The sequence below is a fragment of the Talpa occidentalis genome, unplaced genomic scaffold, assembly GCF_014898055.3.
Source record: "Talpa occidentalis isolate TD23 unplaced genomic scaffold, MPIMG_talOcc4v2.1 talOcc4.3, whole genome shotgun sequence".
NCBI classification, from domain to species: Eukaryota; Metazoa; Chordata; class Mammalia; order Eulipotyphla; family Talpidae; genus Talpa; species Talpa occidentalis.
The window spans coordinates 107,528,547-107,544,476 of record NW_023603184.1 but is presented as its reverse complement, the minus strand read 5'-3'; the positions used below and the strand labels follow the sequence as shown (position 1 = coordinate 107,544,476).

The 15,930-nt window shown below is 37.5% G+C and overlaps 1 protein-coding gene across 10 annotated transcripts in view; it reads right to left on the bottom strand.

Annotated features, from left to right (window-relative positions):
* Nucleotides 1–571: 571 nt before the first annotated feature.
* The window catches only part of OSBPL6 (oxysterol binding protein like 6), a 192,927-nt gene continuing 177,568 nt past the window's right edge, over nucleotides 572–15,930 (bottom strand). For 8 of the 10 annotated variants that reach the window (XM_037523617.2, XM_037523618.2, XM_054699881.1 and 5 more), the window contains 6 exons: nucleotides 15,616–15,694; nucleotides 14,947–15,091; nucleotides 11,683–11,827; nucleotides 10,008–10,134; nucleotides 8,277–8,399; nucleotides 572–7,272 (listed from right to left, as the gene is read on the bottom strand). In XM_037523617.2, coding sequence (XP_037379514.1) covers nucleotides 7,164–7,272; nucleotides 8,277–8,399; nucleotides 10,008–10,134; nucleotides 11,683–11,827; nucleotides 14,947–15,091; nucleotides 15,616–15,694 — 728 coding nt within the window. In that variant the 3' untranslated portion in view covers nucleotides 572–7,163. The remainder of the gene's footprint in view (nucleotides 7,273–8,276; nucleotides 8,400–10,007; nucleotides 10,135–11,682; nucleotides 11,828–14,946; nucleotides 15,092–15,615; nucleotides 15,695–15,930) is intronic. The other 2 variants (XM_037523621.2, XM_037523624.2) reach the window with 1 other exon arrangement.

Genomic DNA, 15,930 nt, shown 5'->3' with positions numbered 1-15,930 from the left:
TCATGAGTTTGCAGTTTGGCAAATTTCCCCCAATGGTTAGCAAAAAGAAAAGCTCTTTTAATGGCATCAGTGACAAAAATTTTACTCTGAAAACTCTCTTTCTGGAGGGAGAACTACTGGATGAGTGAATTAATCCCCAAGGCTTTCCCAGGAGACCAGCAATGGAAGCATCTTGAGTTCATTGTGGTTTTTATGAACTGAAACTTTATTCCCATAATCTAGAAGCAAAAGTCAATGGAAACCAGCTTTCTAAGCTTTTTAATATAAATAAGTTCAAAATTCAGGGAAAATTCCTATATCTTAGAATTGGATTTGAAAACAGTAACAACTTAGTTATTATATGAAAAAAGGAAGCAGCTGGTAATGTAGTCAGAATAAGTACTCAATCTCCTTTACCTTCTATTTGCAAGAGATCAAAATATTTGCTAATTTTGTGGAAAGAGCATTAGAATATACAAAAAACCCCAAACCACTTTATATAGGTTATTTAAAATTTATTGAATTTCCTGTGCTCTTACAAATGTAACATTCTTGTATACAACATTCATTGAAGAGGCACAATTCTTATTTTGAGGTGGCACAAATTAGACCTTTTTTTCAGTGAATTTTTATTTTCATTAGGAAATTTAACTACAAGCTATTTTTGTCTGTAGAAAGTTGCTTGAAATTCTATACTTAATATATGATACAATTTAATTTTTCTATCTCAAAGAGCGTATGATAACAGTACATGGCTTCTGCCTTTACACCTTCAATTATAAGCAGAGAAATTTCACAGTGGAAGATTTTCAAAATTTTTTTTGGAAATATATTATTTTCAGGGAAGAAACTGACCTGGATGAAGAATATGCAGCTATCCCTGGTCAAAAAATTGCCAGACAGGTGATCAAGAATGAGCTTTACCTTGGAATTTCTCTATGGGGTTCCCTGCCAGACTGGACCCCATTAACCAATTTAAAAAATCCACTTAGAGACACTGCCCAGGTCCAGGAGGGGATGGAAAGGTAGGGTCAGGGGTGGGGTAGAGATACTTTCACATTCTCCTCAAAACAATCTCATCTTTTAGGTAATAGAGCTCTGCCCTTCCCACACTTGAACTCCTATCATAGCACTGGCATCAGGACAGAAGCCACGGAAGTGACAAGAACTCAAGCCAGGCAGAGCCTTACACAGAACACTGAGCTCTAGTCAGTTACTGGCTTTTGAACCAGACTTTCTCACCAACTACTGAATGAGAAAAACCCCAAACACCAAAGGCTGAGGCCAGGACAAAGATAAGGGAGGAGGTGATTAGGCTAGGGCAAGCTCAGATATTCCCCACTTCCCTTACAATTCCCTGGGTATGGAGGATGCTTTCTAAAACACAGATTCTAGGCCCACACCGTGATCTGCGCTCAGGGCTTTTGGAGGGGCTCTGCCTGTAAACCAAGACATCCCTTAGGCCCCTGCACCTGTCCTTACATCCCCAAGGAACATGAGAACCAGCCCCACCCAGGGAACCTACTTTTCCACCCCCGATTCCACTTCTCTGTTATTCATTCTTGCCTTTTCTTTTCATTAGCATTTAATGTCAATCATGCTCTATTGAGAGTTTCTGGAAATTTTTCTACTTCTGAGCAACAGGCAGTGAGGGTGGGCATTTGAGGAATCAGCTTTCCACTAGCACAGCCCCTAATGGCAGCTCAGTGACTAAGGATACTTCATTTCCATGTCTTTTCCTTAGGTTTAGCAACTTTGTTTCCAGATGCAGAGTGAAGGCAATAGAAGATATGGAAAAGCAGCTTTCTTGAGCACTGGGAGTTTCAATGTTTGTGACACAAGTGTGGCTGCCAAGGCAAATAAGAAGTAACTCTGCACAACAGCTTCCCTGGTCAAATCAGAACATCATTTCAAGAGCAGTCATTCTGGGTTCATATGACTTTGCAGTGATTCGTGACAAACAAGAGACACTTCCCAGGGCTTCCTCGGTGCTACCAGCAAATTCAGTGTTACTATTTTGGACCCACCAAAGAGGAAATGAATTCATTAACTTACAGGACCATTTTGACATGAAAACCAGTTTATTGTTTTCTAGGTATTTCAAAACTAAAATTTTTACTGGGCTACCAGAACTGTAGCTTAATGAGATCCTCCTTCTCATAAAATAGTATTATTTGATAGTGGACACTAGGGAAGTGACATGGGGGAATTTGGAGGCATATATCTAACCAAAATATATACAGCCTTCTAGAAAAATCCATATGCAACAATACAAGCCAATATACACATTTTAGAAAGTGAGTAAAGCAGATCAACAATTGTTTGGGGAGAGGAGGGAGGAGAGAGGCTGGAGACAGGAAGAGGAAGTCTGAAGGGGCAGGAGAAATGTTTGGTGATGATAGGTATGTTCCCTGTGGTAACAGTGTGGTGTAAAAGATGTATACATACATCCAAATGTATCAGATTGTACAGTTCATATTTGTAAAGCTTATTGTATGTCAGCTCAATAAAGCTTTTAACTAAGATTGAAATGGCTGGAAAAAAGTTTCTGGCAACTATTTTATTGCCTAAAGAATTAACTAGATGACAATAATTAAGAGGGCCAGGGAGTTAGGTGTCCAAGATAAAAGAATTGTTTCAGCGTTATTGTCTCTTTCAACAGCATGAAGAAATTCAGCTTTTTACCCTATTAGCTAAAAGAAACAGGTGAAATGGAAATAGGATTATACCTTTTCTGAATTCAATATTCTTTTCTCCACTATTGTCCTAATTTATATTTAGAAGGAAGGCATGATAAAAAGAATTCACAGAAAATAATGCATTGTTTTATGCTTTCCTATTGAGATAACTATTGAGAAACTAATAATATGTAGGTAGGAGGTACACTTTACTCCATGAACATTTAGTAGTGTTCCATGGGAAATTTAATGTAGTGGCTCCCATATCGCTATCACCTTGCAACTGTGCATAAATGGTGCATATTTTACAAGCAATGGCGCAGTGCAAAATAGACATGTTTATCCCTGTCCCTTACTAGACAAGGATCAGAAGGAAGGAAAAATGATTCAGGTTTGACAGCTGTTTTGGAAAACAAAAGGATGACTATGGCTGACAAGTAACTTCTTCACTGCCTGGTCACCTGAGTTGCCTATGTCATGGGGCTTCATTTGCTTAAGATGCTGGACGTGCTGGTTCATCACAGCAGTTTTTAAAAAAATTATTCGTTTTTAGATCTCATTTTCAGAAGAAGAATTAAAACTAAATTTTTTCTTAAACAATTTGTCACTTTCTTTAAAAGCAAAGGCTGCAGTAAAGATCTTACAATTCAGTATGCTTGTACAATTAGGTATTAAAGTTAAACAAAGTCAGATTTAACAATGATTCATGCAACGTACAGTTTAAATCAATCAATTTTACAAAAGAAATTCAGTGAAAACTTAGATCAAATCTGGTTTGACCTGCAGTATTTCTAAATGACTGGGAAGCTTTTTGAAAGAAAAAAAAAACAAACCCAAACATTTTAATTTTAGCTCCAATGAAATTTTTTATCTTTCCCCCCAAAAGAACATTTCTAGAGCACAAAATAGATTCATAATTGTTTAATTAGATACATTTTATATATCTGAAGATAATGGCTCCCATAGAAATAAACTAATACTTTGTACACAAACTTTATTTACTATGCCACATTCATAATATACCAACTCAAGCCAAGTGCAAACATTTATTACACCCCCTGGTATGTGTGGAGCTCCGCTCCCACAAACACTTCATTATCTAGGATGACAGAGAACAAGATTAGACAAGATGGATAATTAAAATCCACAAGGTAGTAACAAAAATGTACATTAGATTATGATTATAAACTCATCTCCATTCACAGCTGTAACCAGAACTAAGCAAAACAGTTTTATCAGTTTCCTCTTTAGCTCTGCCCCCCACTGCACCCTGGGGTGGGAGTTAAGGATTGATTAGTGGTATTGCTGAAAAACATGGGGCCAGAATAATCAAGAGGAGCAAAAGGCTTGGTAAACAGCCAACCTGGCATCCCTTGTTTTGAAAATCCCTCAGTTTCTTTATCCCAGAAAATACATTTGGCAATTTTTTCTCACATATAATTGACATGTAGTACTAAAAAGTATCTCAAATGAGGTTTACTTTTACAATTGCCTAGAAATTATGGGGTATTTTAGAGGAATCCATGAAAATAGTGACTTAATTTAAAAAAACCCAGTAAAATAGCAAAATCTGAGAGTAAATTTGCACCCTAGGTGACAGCATATGGAATCAAAATAATTAGTTTCTGGTTGGCTCCCACATGTCTGGCCTGTGCCATCGACCTGTTCAGTCTAGTCACATCTACAGGACCAATTTCACTTATTATTGCTGTCTTTAGTAGCCAACTCCAAAAGATGAAGGAGCTTAGCAATAACCATAGGTAAGTATAAAGACATAAGCCCTCCTCTAACCTAAGTCATTTTAGGGGAAAAATTGAGGAAAGTTCCCTTGAAATGAAAAGATTTATAAAATATTTGAAGAAATCAATCAGATTTTTCAAGAGTGAGCTAATATTTAGTCTCTCCTTTTGCTTTTTAAAGCCAGTCCCAAAAGCTCCAACATTATGTAGATGAAAATTCCAAACAAAAGAAGTCTCACAATTTCATAACCACCATATAAATAAAAAAGTAAAACCTAGGAGCATTGAGGAAGAGTTTTGTGAGTCAGCTACGATAAAAGTAGTAGCTAAAACTTAATTATCACTTGAACTGGAAATCTAATCAGGGTATCTGAAACTCAAAAGATTCTAAATTGGGAAATCATAAAATGTATTGATTTAAATTAATTTGATATTCTTCTCATCTCATCTTGAAATTCTAACCAGAGTTTCAGGTTAGCTCTGATCAACTTGCACCTAGTTCATTCATACAGCTTGAACTTATTAACTAGTCAAAGTCATCTCTATATGCTAATCTTTGAATCTACTAGCTAATCATCTCTACTACTAGGTGTAGCAGTTGATTCCCTGATGGACCTGGGTCCTCTTTCAGCTGCCTGATGTCTCACCTTCCCACTTTTGTACATGCAGTACCTATACTTGGCAGGATTCTTTTCTAATCTTTAGGCTAAATATCTTGAGAGTGTTCAGAGAAATGCTAATAAGTACAGAGATGGGCCACTTTAAATAGTGTTTAAAGCTTTACCAGTTGTGGGAAAAGACTCCTATGAGGATGGCAATATAATTCTAATTTAATTATAATTAAAATCAGAAGCATGTATCTCATTATGCAGATAAAAGGATGTCAAGATGAATGAGCAGAAAATGAATCAATAAAGGAAAAATTTTATTATTGTGGGGTAAGTCATCTACAGATTGAGGTGAAATAAAGGCATTGAAAAGCATAGGAGGGTGCCACTAAAGTGGAATGCTTGGGTCTGAAGATGCAGAAGGGAATTTAATTGAGAATGAAATTTCATTCTTAACCAATGGTACGTACATATAATGCATGGACTCAGATAAAAGGACGGTGGCATTTTAGGGTAACTACAACATTGCTCCACCTAGTGGACACTTCTGAGTTTCCCTTGGCTCTCAGCAGTTTTGGTTTGACAGTGTATTAGCCACAATAAGGAATGCTTTTTTGAGAAGTAACACCAAAATCAACACCGCATAACGAAATGTAAAATGTAGTGACCTTGTTATCAGAGCTTAAAATAACATTTAAAATCTGATGGTAAGAATCTAGAATAAAAACCTAACTAAGAATAAAATATATGTAATTTTATAATTTTCTAGGAAAATCTCTAAGGAGATTTTCAAAAAATATACAGGCATTTATATAGTCACCCACGTGCAGAAACTCAGGAATACTGATGCAAGTTTCCTACAAAAGTCTCTGTATATTAATGGGGGAAAACACAATTCTTGAAGTATGCAAAACATATTTCTGCAACCTTCCCCCGCCCCCTTTTTTTTTGTTGGGATGGAGCTTAAATTTTATATTTCTGCCAATAGCAAGGTAAATGCTTTATATGTGGTCATGTATCCTACTGAATCACTTGATGAAAATATAAAATATGACTTTGCATAGAACTCATTTAAACAATGCAAATTAGCTACTAGCATTCTTGCTTCTGTTCCCAGTGAAATTCCTCTAGTGCCAATGGGTTGGGCAGAAAATAGCGACTTGGGTTACACTATACTTCACTCAAAAATAGTTAATGCTTACATTACTCCTAAGCCCACACAGAAACAGAAATACCATCAGCTCTTTGTTACTTCCTTCCAAGATTTTAACACTGATGCCAAGTGTTCAAATCAAATACAGATTTTGCCAAATAACAGGGCACACTCTAAGGTTAGGTGGGAGAGGAAGGAGTGCGGGAACAGAACTTGAGGAACAATGTGAATACAGAGATCTACTTAGTGCACCTTTCCTTTTAGCCTCTGGACGTCCGAGATAGCAACCCATCCAGGTAAACTGATTGAAATAACGTGCATGTTGTTTACCTTTTCAATCCACTGAAGTTAGTCTCACAATTGCTCTGACCCTATAAAGTGAATCATGCTGGGATTCAAAAGACCTGTCCTTCACATAAACCTATGAGTACACATTTACAAAATGATTTATTGTACATCTTCGCATTTCTTAAGGCATGAACAATGGCGTACAGATGGAACAGGTTCTGAGAAGCATCACGTCTTTTTTGACAAGGCCAGCACAAGTACACCACATCTAACAGACACTCTGGAGATCTGAGCTGGCCGCCTGCCGTGGCCAGCAGCTCCTACGGTAAGGGGATAGTGCTTCCCGAAAAAGGACCGAACACGTGGTTTATGTCATGTTGCTTTACACTTTCTGGATCAGCTTTAAGCACCAGTTACAGTTCATTTTTTCTTTACAAACTCTTCAGACTTTGGGTTTTATATTCTGCTCCTTTTATTCTGCTTTTCGAGGAAGGTGTGGATGTTTTTAAGGAATATGGTTGCAGCAAAACAGAAAGGATCCGAAAGTGGTCAGGGGCCTTGTCTAATGCACTTCTGAAAGTCCATTATAAAGATGAATAGAAAAGCAAATGATCGGTTTTTAATTGACCCGGAAACCACGCGGAGCTCTAAGAAACATACTTGTGCATAGTTATTTATTCATTCAGAGCGTGATATGTTGGCTAGCTCTACATTCGTTTTACCAAAGAACAGGGCTGTCTACTTTGCTAAACCCAGGGTCCTTTCGCAGCTCCCAATAGGTGTCATTAGAAACCCAGGCTTCTCTTTGATTGGCATCAATCACTTTCCTGTGAAAACATAAAAATAATATCAAACACATATAATATCAAAATGACCTAACTGGACACTGTCCTGTAAATAAATGCATGCATAAGCTGTACTTGAAATCAGTTAGTGTCCTATCTGCTTTTTGATGACTTGACTCATTAGTCCAGAAACAAACTCATTTTTGCTGTTAAATGTTTGCAATGGAAGTGCGTAGGGTCATGGGGAGAGGAACCTCAGGCAGAAATAAATCATCTCCAGGTGTGAGGGGGAGTAAAGTGCCCCCAAGTAGTGTGCAGAAAGACTGCAACTAAAGCCTTCACCCCCAGACCCAGATCAATCTCCTTCACTTTTGGGGAGAAGCAAGTAACCCTAGTAACTTTAGGGACCGCTGCAGGATCTGTATGCAAAGAGCCCACTTTTGACATGTAAAGGGTTGCTCTTCAACCCAGGGAGGTCATGAGATGGAAACTATGAAGGATCTGAATGCTATTCTGTGCTGTTTTGTCCTGGTCAAGATGGCAGCAGATGATTTGGAAACTGCATATTAATTTGTGTGTTGTGTACATAATCCTGCAAATAATCCTGTAATAATCACACCACAACCAAATCTGGGTGACAAAAATAAAATTAAATACTAATGAAATTGGAATGACTTCTGTGGGCACAGGATCCCAGCCAGTCTCTGACGGAGGGAGTGGGAACAAGTTTCCACCATTCTAAAGGGTGTAGCTAAGGCCCAAGAGTGCTCTGGGCAAGAACACACACCTCTTTTTGCTGCCTCCACGAAAGAAAAAGAGTTGTTATGGGGAATTTATTTTTGCAACTATAATTTTTTTACAAGTACAAAATCGGATTCAGTATCTCACTGCCAAAACCAAAGTTACCAACATCAGTTTAATTTTTCTAATCTTCACATTCCCTGGACTCAAAATGAGCCTTCATTTTCTTTTTTACCTGGAGTTTCTCATTGCTTGTGCCAACCATTTGCAACATGTGAATGTGTTATAGGAATGAACTGACTTACTTAAAAAATTTTGGTATATGTTCAAGGTTGTTTTCTTCCATGTATCGTCTTCGAGATCTCTGGAGTTCTTCTACTCTTTGCTTTTCTGCCGCTGCAGCTTCTAAATTTCCTTCTTCCAAAAATCTAAGCAGAATGCAGTTATTAATCTTTTTGTCCATCATCTTCTTCTCAGAGAAAAAGATAATCTCAAAAGGATAAAATGACTTTCTGGCTGCTGTGAACATAACAGAGTAAACAGCACTGCCCTGATAATAGCCCTTCACCCCTGCCCCAGTCTACACTGCCTCTGCCGGCCCATCAGTGAATATACTTTTAGTGCAAGTGAACTGAGTTATCATGAAAAACATGAGAATGAAGGCTAGGGGTAAGGGGAGAGTGATTTGGTTTTGGGGTCTACAACTTGGTATTTTCAGGAAGACTGGAGAGTCCAGGGTTACACAGCTGGGCATCCCAAGTCATCCTTTTCCATATTCTCAAAAAGTACTTGTTAAATGTTAGCGAATGGAGGATGGTAACTGGCTGTTCTCCACCTATTTTTAGAACAGACTGAGAGGGGAGGAGTTTTCCTGTTTTGTGGGAGAGAGTAAAACTGAGGAAAAAAGGAAAAGGTAACAGCTGGGGAACATTACACAATGCCATAGGAAGGAAATGAATAGTAAATGAAACTCAGAAAGCGAATATTGAAATAGTATTGAGAAAGAAAAAGCAGACCCAACAATGATTTGCAAATATTTAAATTTCAAAGTAGAATAAAGTATAGGGTTACAATATGATATGCATTTTAGAGGCTGTGTATTGATAAATTTGAATGTCAAACAGTGAGACTACATGTTCCAGAGAGAGGGAGGGGTATAAGAGAATTAAATAGTAGAACATTCAATGCTGGGAATAGTTTGGCAGAAGATAGATAAAACCACAAAGGCACTGGAAAGTGAAAACCATCTTGGATGGCATTGTATGGCATGTATAATGTTGGAAAAAGTAAAATAAATTCTGTAAGGATAGTCAGTGTGGGTACAGAACTGTGTAAGTATTTTATTTTATTTGTTTTTTTAATCTATTTATGCATACAAGAACTGAGGTGTAGGCCAGAGGTATGGGGAATGAGAAGATTCACCAGAGACAGAATGGGGAGCAGAACAGGTGGATCTACTGAAATACACTGCTGAGTGGAGCAGTGGGCGAAACGGGAGAGGTCTGCTGAGGCCCAAAGAATAATTTTAAAAAAGAACCAGAAGGTATGAAAAGTGCTGTATTATGAGTCCATCTCATACTCTGTATGAGATCAAAATTATATTGGGCAAACTCCAGGTTATGACCCCAAGCATTTCCAGGTGTCCCTATAATTTATCCTCTTATTTTTCAGTTTAAAAGATACTTTGTGTTACAGAATAATAGCAATAAAGCGGTAAAAACACTTGGTGAGAAGTGATTCTGCATGTAGCAGAAAGAGAATTCATGACTTTGCAGGCATTTGGAAAATTCTGGGTTGGGGCTGGGACAAAGCTTTTTGTTGAAAAACATCTATGGGGATCTTTTTGTTGAGCTATTCTTATGATTATCTGGATACTGCTCTACCTGGTGTAGAAGACTCAACTACTGCTGAGTCAATAGAGAAATAAATGAATGGTTCAATGAATAAATAAGTGATAGTGGTGAAAAGGTCCCAAGTACATGTGCAAGGCCATGTCACGATCTAGTGTCCATCTTAAATACTACTGTCATGCTCACCTTTGATCTGGTCGGAATCGAGCATCTGTCGGTGGAAGGAGATCTTTTAGTACAGGATCTAACTCATTGAGTTCAATCGCAAACCTTGTGAAGCCATAGTAGAGCTCATAGTTGGTTGGCATGGAACCTGGAATGAGGCCAACAAAGGACTCTTAAAAGCAAAAAAGGGTTAGGGAACTTACAGAAGCTGACTCAACCCTGGTGCCTGATTAACATTTATAGTCATGAACATTAGATTATGAATTTTTATATATTTTTTTAGGTTATGAATTTTAAAGTGAATTAAATTGGTTATATTTTGCTAGAAGGGAAACTTTATGTTAATGATCAGAACAGATAGATATATATATTTAATAAAACCCAGACTTTAAAGTAAAATTTTATACACATAGTAATCTTCACTGGCTAAACTATATCATAATTTTTCTTTCAAATATTTAACCAAGAAACTACACACCAGGGTGATTAACTACAGACATTAAGATTTCATCAGAAATGCAAACTACTTCCATTTGGAAAAGAAAAACATGCAGAACTAAATTAGTATTTATTGGCACTTTAAAACTAAACTCAAAGGCAGGATCTTTGTATATTCTGTTCATTGATATATTTTAAGTTCCTAGGGCAAAGTCTGATGCATAGTCAGTAAATATTCGACCAATAACTGCTGAATGAATGAACTAACCACTATACTAGCAGGAAATTTAAATGCTCACTGAGGTCTCTTAGGAAACCAACAACTAAATTTAAAGTCAGGGATTAACTGACAAAATTCCAATGAAAATGAATGTCATTTGAGACATTTCATTTACACTTGATATTCAATTACATGCTAGTGTATCACCAGAAATCTCTTGGTGTCTTTTATTAAATGCCAACATATTGCAGCTTTTGTTGCTCAACTGAAAAGATTATTTTTTTCTGCTAAGATATTGAATTTTTGGATTATAGCTGTTTGCAGGCTTTCCTTGGTTTACTGAAACCGAGCATAAATGAGTAAGGACTTAAGTTGGTATATTTCAATTATCCAAACTCTTTAATGAATACACCTAACTTTTGAAATGTAAAGATTACATTTACAGTGATTTTACATGAAGTTCAATTTCCGATGTCATGTCTGAGATTTGGCCTAAAATTTACAACTCCATATTATCAGAGATCAAATATTGGGACTTTACATAACATACATGTTAAGTATAAATATAACTTACTTTAAGTGCTTCAAGTATCCTTGTTTTCAATTTCAGTATTAAATAATACATTCCTTTTTTTAGCAGTACATCAAAATTTTTTCAAATAATTTTCTTACATAACTGTTAATTTTTGGACAGTACTTGATTTCTTCCCACATCCCTGTAGTTCTCCCACCATCACAGCACCGGTGAACCATCACTATAGTCCCTTGTACTCTTCCATCTTCTGTTTTGACCCCTCTTCCTTCCCTGACCTGCTGTATGCTTCAGATCTGTGGTCAGCTTGCAAGTTTTGTCTTTTTCCTGACCCTTCATTCAGTTTCTCTATATTCCACATATAAGTAAAATCATCTGGTATTTCTCTCTTTCCTTCTGACTTTAAATAAAACATTCTTCATGAAGTATATGCACACCCACACGACAGTCCCTTCTCTCTGCCACTTGCCATGTCCTCCAAGGCCTGACACTCATGCTGGTCTCACCTGGTCTCCAGATGCACTTTGCAGAGGGAGCCACGCCACAGTAGAGCCCTTCATGCCACTTCCCAAACAACCGGTGCACCACCTTCCCCTCCTGATCTATTACGACTCCCTGGACTTCATTCACATTAGAATTCCAATAATTCACCTGAAACAACCAAATTCCAATTAAAACACCTGATCTCTAATAATATTAATCATGATCATTTCCATGTGGAAAATTTTCTTGACTCTGAAGTTTCTCATTCAAATCCTATCTAGTAATCTGTCTCAAAATGTTTAATAGGTGGACTGTTGGCTTTCTAAGTGCTTGTCAGCTTAACTGATAAGAAAGGGAGGCTCTCTAGGCCTGTTCTAGCATGGAAGTATAACCCAGAAAAGGTTTGGTTTCTATTTTAATAATCCACAATTAATTTATAGGCTAGTCATTTCTTCCTCAGATCTTCCTGTCTCAAATTTTCCCTTTACTCATGGATTTTAGTGAAGTTTAATAGGTCCTCCTTTAGAAGGAGTCTGTGAAATAATTTTCACAATATCTGGAACTGGCTAACTTTTATCATGAGGATCCCTCTTCTAGCTGTGCTGCTCCCCAAGGGGTGATAAGTCTGGGAATTTACGTACCTGGATTCCACATTCCTTTCCAAAATCCAAGTAGGCCAAACCCCAGATTTCCCTGTTCATGTGAGTCTAAGCTGATGCCACAGCCCACACAGGCCTTGTCCTTAGATTTGTCCACCCAAGGACAGGCCAGTGCACTCATATTTAAGCTCAAGGTGGCCGGCTGAGGTCACTGTGGCAGGAGGTTGGACATGTGGGCTGGACTGGCTAGGTTAGTGTGTGTGAGGCCCATCGAAGTGCAGGACAGAGCTGGTGATGGAAAGAAGGTGGCAGGCTGTGGGCCAGGACTGATTCTCCTGCATTCCAGGTTTCCAGGCCTTGATGGTTTTGTTATAAAAGGTATATTTGTCAAGGCGAAAGGATAGAATATTTTATTTGACGGTTTTTATGCCTGATTTATAGATCTTAAATATTTACACATATGATATGGGGATGTCTGTTTTTACCCTTGCCCTGAGCTCTGCAAATGTTAGGAGCACACCTCATGGCCTATAAAACTAAATGTACACATTTACTATCATTACATAGTCCAAGCAAATAATAATCCTGGCTCTTCAATTCTGAGTTACCCTAATAAGTCCATAAGAAAAAAAGGAAAAGAAAAGAATCTAGAGGTAAAATATTCAATTAAAACTTGGGCCTCCCTGGTGGTGCAAGGGGTTGAGTCTCAGCAGTATGAAGCTATCAGCAGCCACTGACGTCTGAGTTCCATCCCCAGCTTCCATCCCCAGGGAGCTAACCCACATAGTGCAGCAAACCTCTTCTGTCTTGCCTGCTGCTCCCTTCAGCAGTGTATTTCAGTAGATCAGCCTTCTCTGCTCCCCACTCTGTCTCTGGTGAATCCTCTCAACCCCTAAACTTCTGGCCTACACCCCAGTTCTTGGATGCATAAATAAAATAAATCTTAAAAAAACAAAACAAAACAATGAACATGACCTTCCAATATGAGTTAGGAGGGTTTGACTAAGAAGAGAAAATTTTGAGTTTTAAGACCAATATGTTACTCGTTTATGCCATATTAGAATAAGGCCAGAAGAAAAACGATAAAGGGAATGGGTAGAGTTCAATACCATGATGACTTCTATACCACCCCTAAGTAAACATGGAGGTGAGAGTGTACTCAAGTCCTCAAATAACGTCATGTTGTTCAGCATTGTCTTGTTATAACACGGAGAAGATAAAAATAAATTGATTCCTGGCCATGGCCACAGTCTAAATGGAGTTCACAGGTTCTTCCCATGTCTGTGTGGAGTTTTCTCTGGCTATGTCTGTTCCCTCCCACATTCCAAAGATGTGCATGTGAGGTCCACTGGCAGGTCTCGATGGTCCCAGTGGGTGTGTGTACGAGTGTGCCCTGTGATGGGAGGCTTGTTCCGGCAATGGGCCCTAAGCTGCCAGGATAAGTTCTAGTCACCCTGACCCTGAACTCGAAAAAGTGGGCTGAAAGAAAAGTGAGTCAATACAATTTATGTTTAATATTAAAAGTATTTTTGGGTTTTTACCTAGAAGTTTGGTGATGCTTTTATGACCAGAAGTGTGTCAGAGCACTTAATTCTTACTTGTATTTATTAGACTCTGCTAAAACTGGTTTTATTCTATATCATCTTGCTTAAAATTGCAGTTTTCAAGAACCTATTGACAACTTACCACATGTTCCACTTCAGATCAGAGAGACTGAAGGATAATGGCGGTTTGTAGATATTTCTATCCTGACATCTTTTCTTATTAGAAAGATAATGCTTTTTAGCACTGTTTACAATAGCTAAGCTTTGGAAACAGCCCAAATGCCCAAAAATAGATGACTGGATCAAGAAGATGTGGTACATATATACCATGGAATATTACTCAGCATTCAAAAAAGATAAACACATGCAATTTGCAGCAACATGGATGACGCTGGAAGGGATCATGCTCAGTGAAATAAGCCAAAAAGAAAAAGAAAAATACCGGATGGTCTCACTCATAGCAGGGATCTAGAAAACTTAAATAAGGGACCAGGAAAATGAATAAATATAAGAAAGTGAAAATCAAAATCAACAAAAACTATGAACCAGAGACACTTTTTGGGGGGTGGGGGGCGGGAGGGGAGGGATTGGGGTCAGAATGGGGGGATTGCAATTGTATGGGGAATATAAAAATAAAATTTATTAATTAAAAAAAAAAGAAAAATAAATAATGAAAAAAAAAGAAAAAAGAAAAAAGAAAGATAATGCTTTTTGTTGAAATGAGAGTTGGATAAACATATAGTGAGTACTAGATGTCATCCTTGCATTCCCAGAATATGACAACTATAATTAGTTCCCTAAAATAAGATCAGTTGCTTATGTTCTAATCAAGCAGAAATAGAAACATAGCTCAGAAAACTTAGACAAGAAGTGTTTTCTGGAATTTTCCTTAATGAACTGGCTAGCTGCTAAAAAAGAATATTCTTTAAAAACAATTTTTTTCTGTTATGAGATGTTGCCTTTTTTTAACTTTATAAGTTCAGAAGCCCGTCTGACTCCATCAGTTGGTTCTGCTTTCTTATCTAAAATGTCCTTAAGAACCAATAATACAGGACAGACTTACTATTGTTTATAGTAATTGTTTTAATTTTCCCTGGGAACACCTTATACTATTTTTCCTTTACTGTTGTAAGATATTATTTACCTTGACAAATGTGAGTTTGCAAATGCAAACACTGCTTTTAGTATTTCTAATGGTTATTTCTCCATAATGCTCTATCCATCTCCTCCCACTGAGAATGTTGTGTATGCACGTGGTTACTTTATTCCACACATAGCAATCTCCATACCTGGTGAAGAATACAATATTAATTAAAAACAACAAAGGAACGTCACAAACACTACTATTGCTACTAATGAGAACATTTTTTTGGCCAAAGCTTCCTTTCCCCTCATTTCCCTCTCATTTCCTTGTTGAAAGTTTCTAGGTAGTCAGGAATACTTATTACATGATTCATTCATTTAAGGGACATTTCACTGTTTTCTATGGCTCAGGTGCTACCACTTATAACTGTATGGAAAAGAAGTGTCTAAAAAAGAGAGCCTTTCATATAAAATGGAAGCCAGTGTAGTGACTAGAAGAGGTCGGTGTCTGGGGTTGACTGATGAACAGAGGCTGTGAAGACAGAGGTAGGGAGCTGTGAGGCATCTGCTAAAGGTCTCCTGGCTTTGGTTGGGATCCATTCTCAGAACATTAGTGAAGTTAAGAGAAGCTCTGGTCAGATAGGGAAATGGCCATAGGCACCTTCTAGAGTTTCAAATATTCATTTCTGATTTAGAAAAGCAGATAAGAGATAAGATGCAAGTAACCTACCTTGGAAGCATGACATTCAGTGTTCCAACAGGCAGGATTTCCATCGACTTCCCCCAGAACTTGTTTTTCCATCTGATATCTAAATGACATAGGTGGGAGTCTAGAATCATATACTCCATATCTAATCATTTGTTCTATAAAAACTAATTTTTGTATTATACTTTACATCTCACAATGAACTTTTGTGATCACAATTGATTCTACATTATTGATTTAACCTGAAAAAATATTTTCCATGCAACTTTCTCCTTAATATATGCTGCATATTTATTTTCAATTAAAAAAAAATTGTTGTGCCCAGCGTTGACCAGTGCA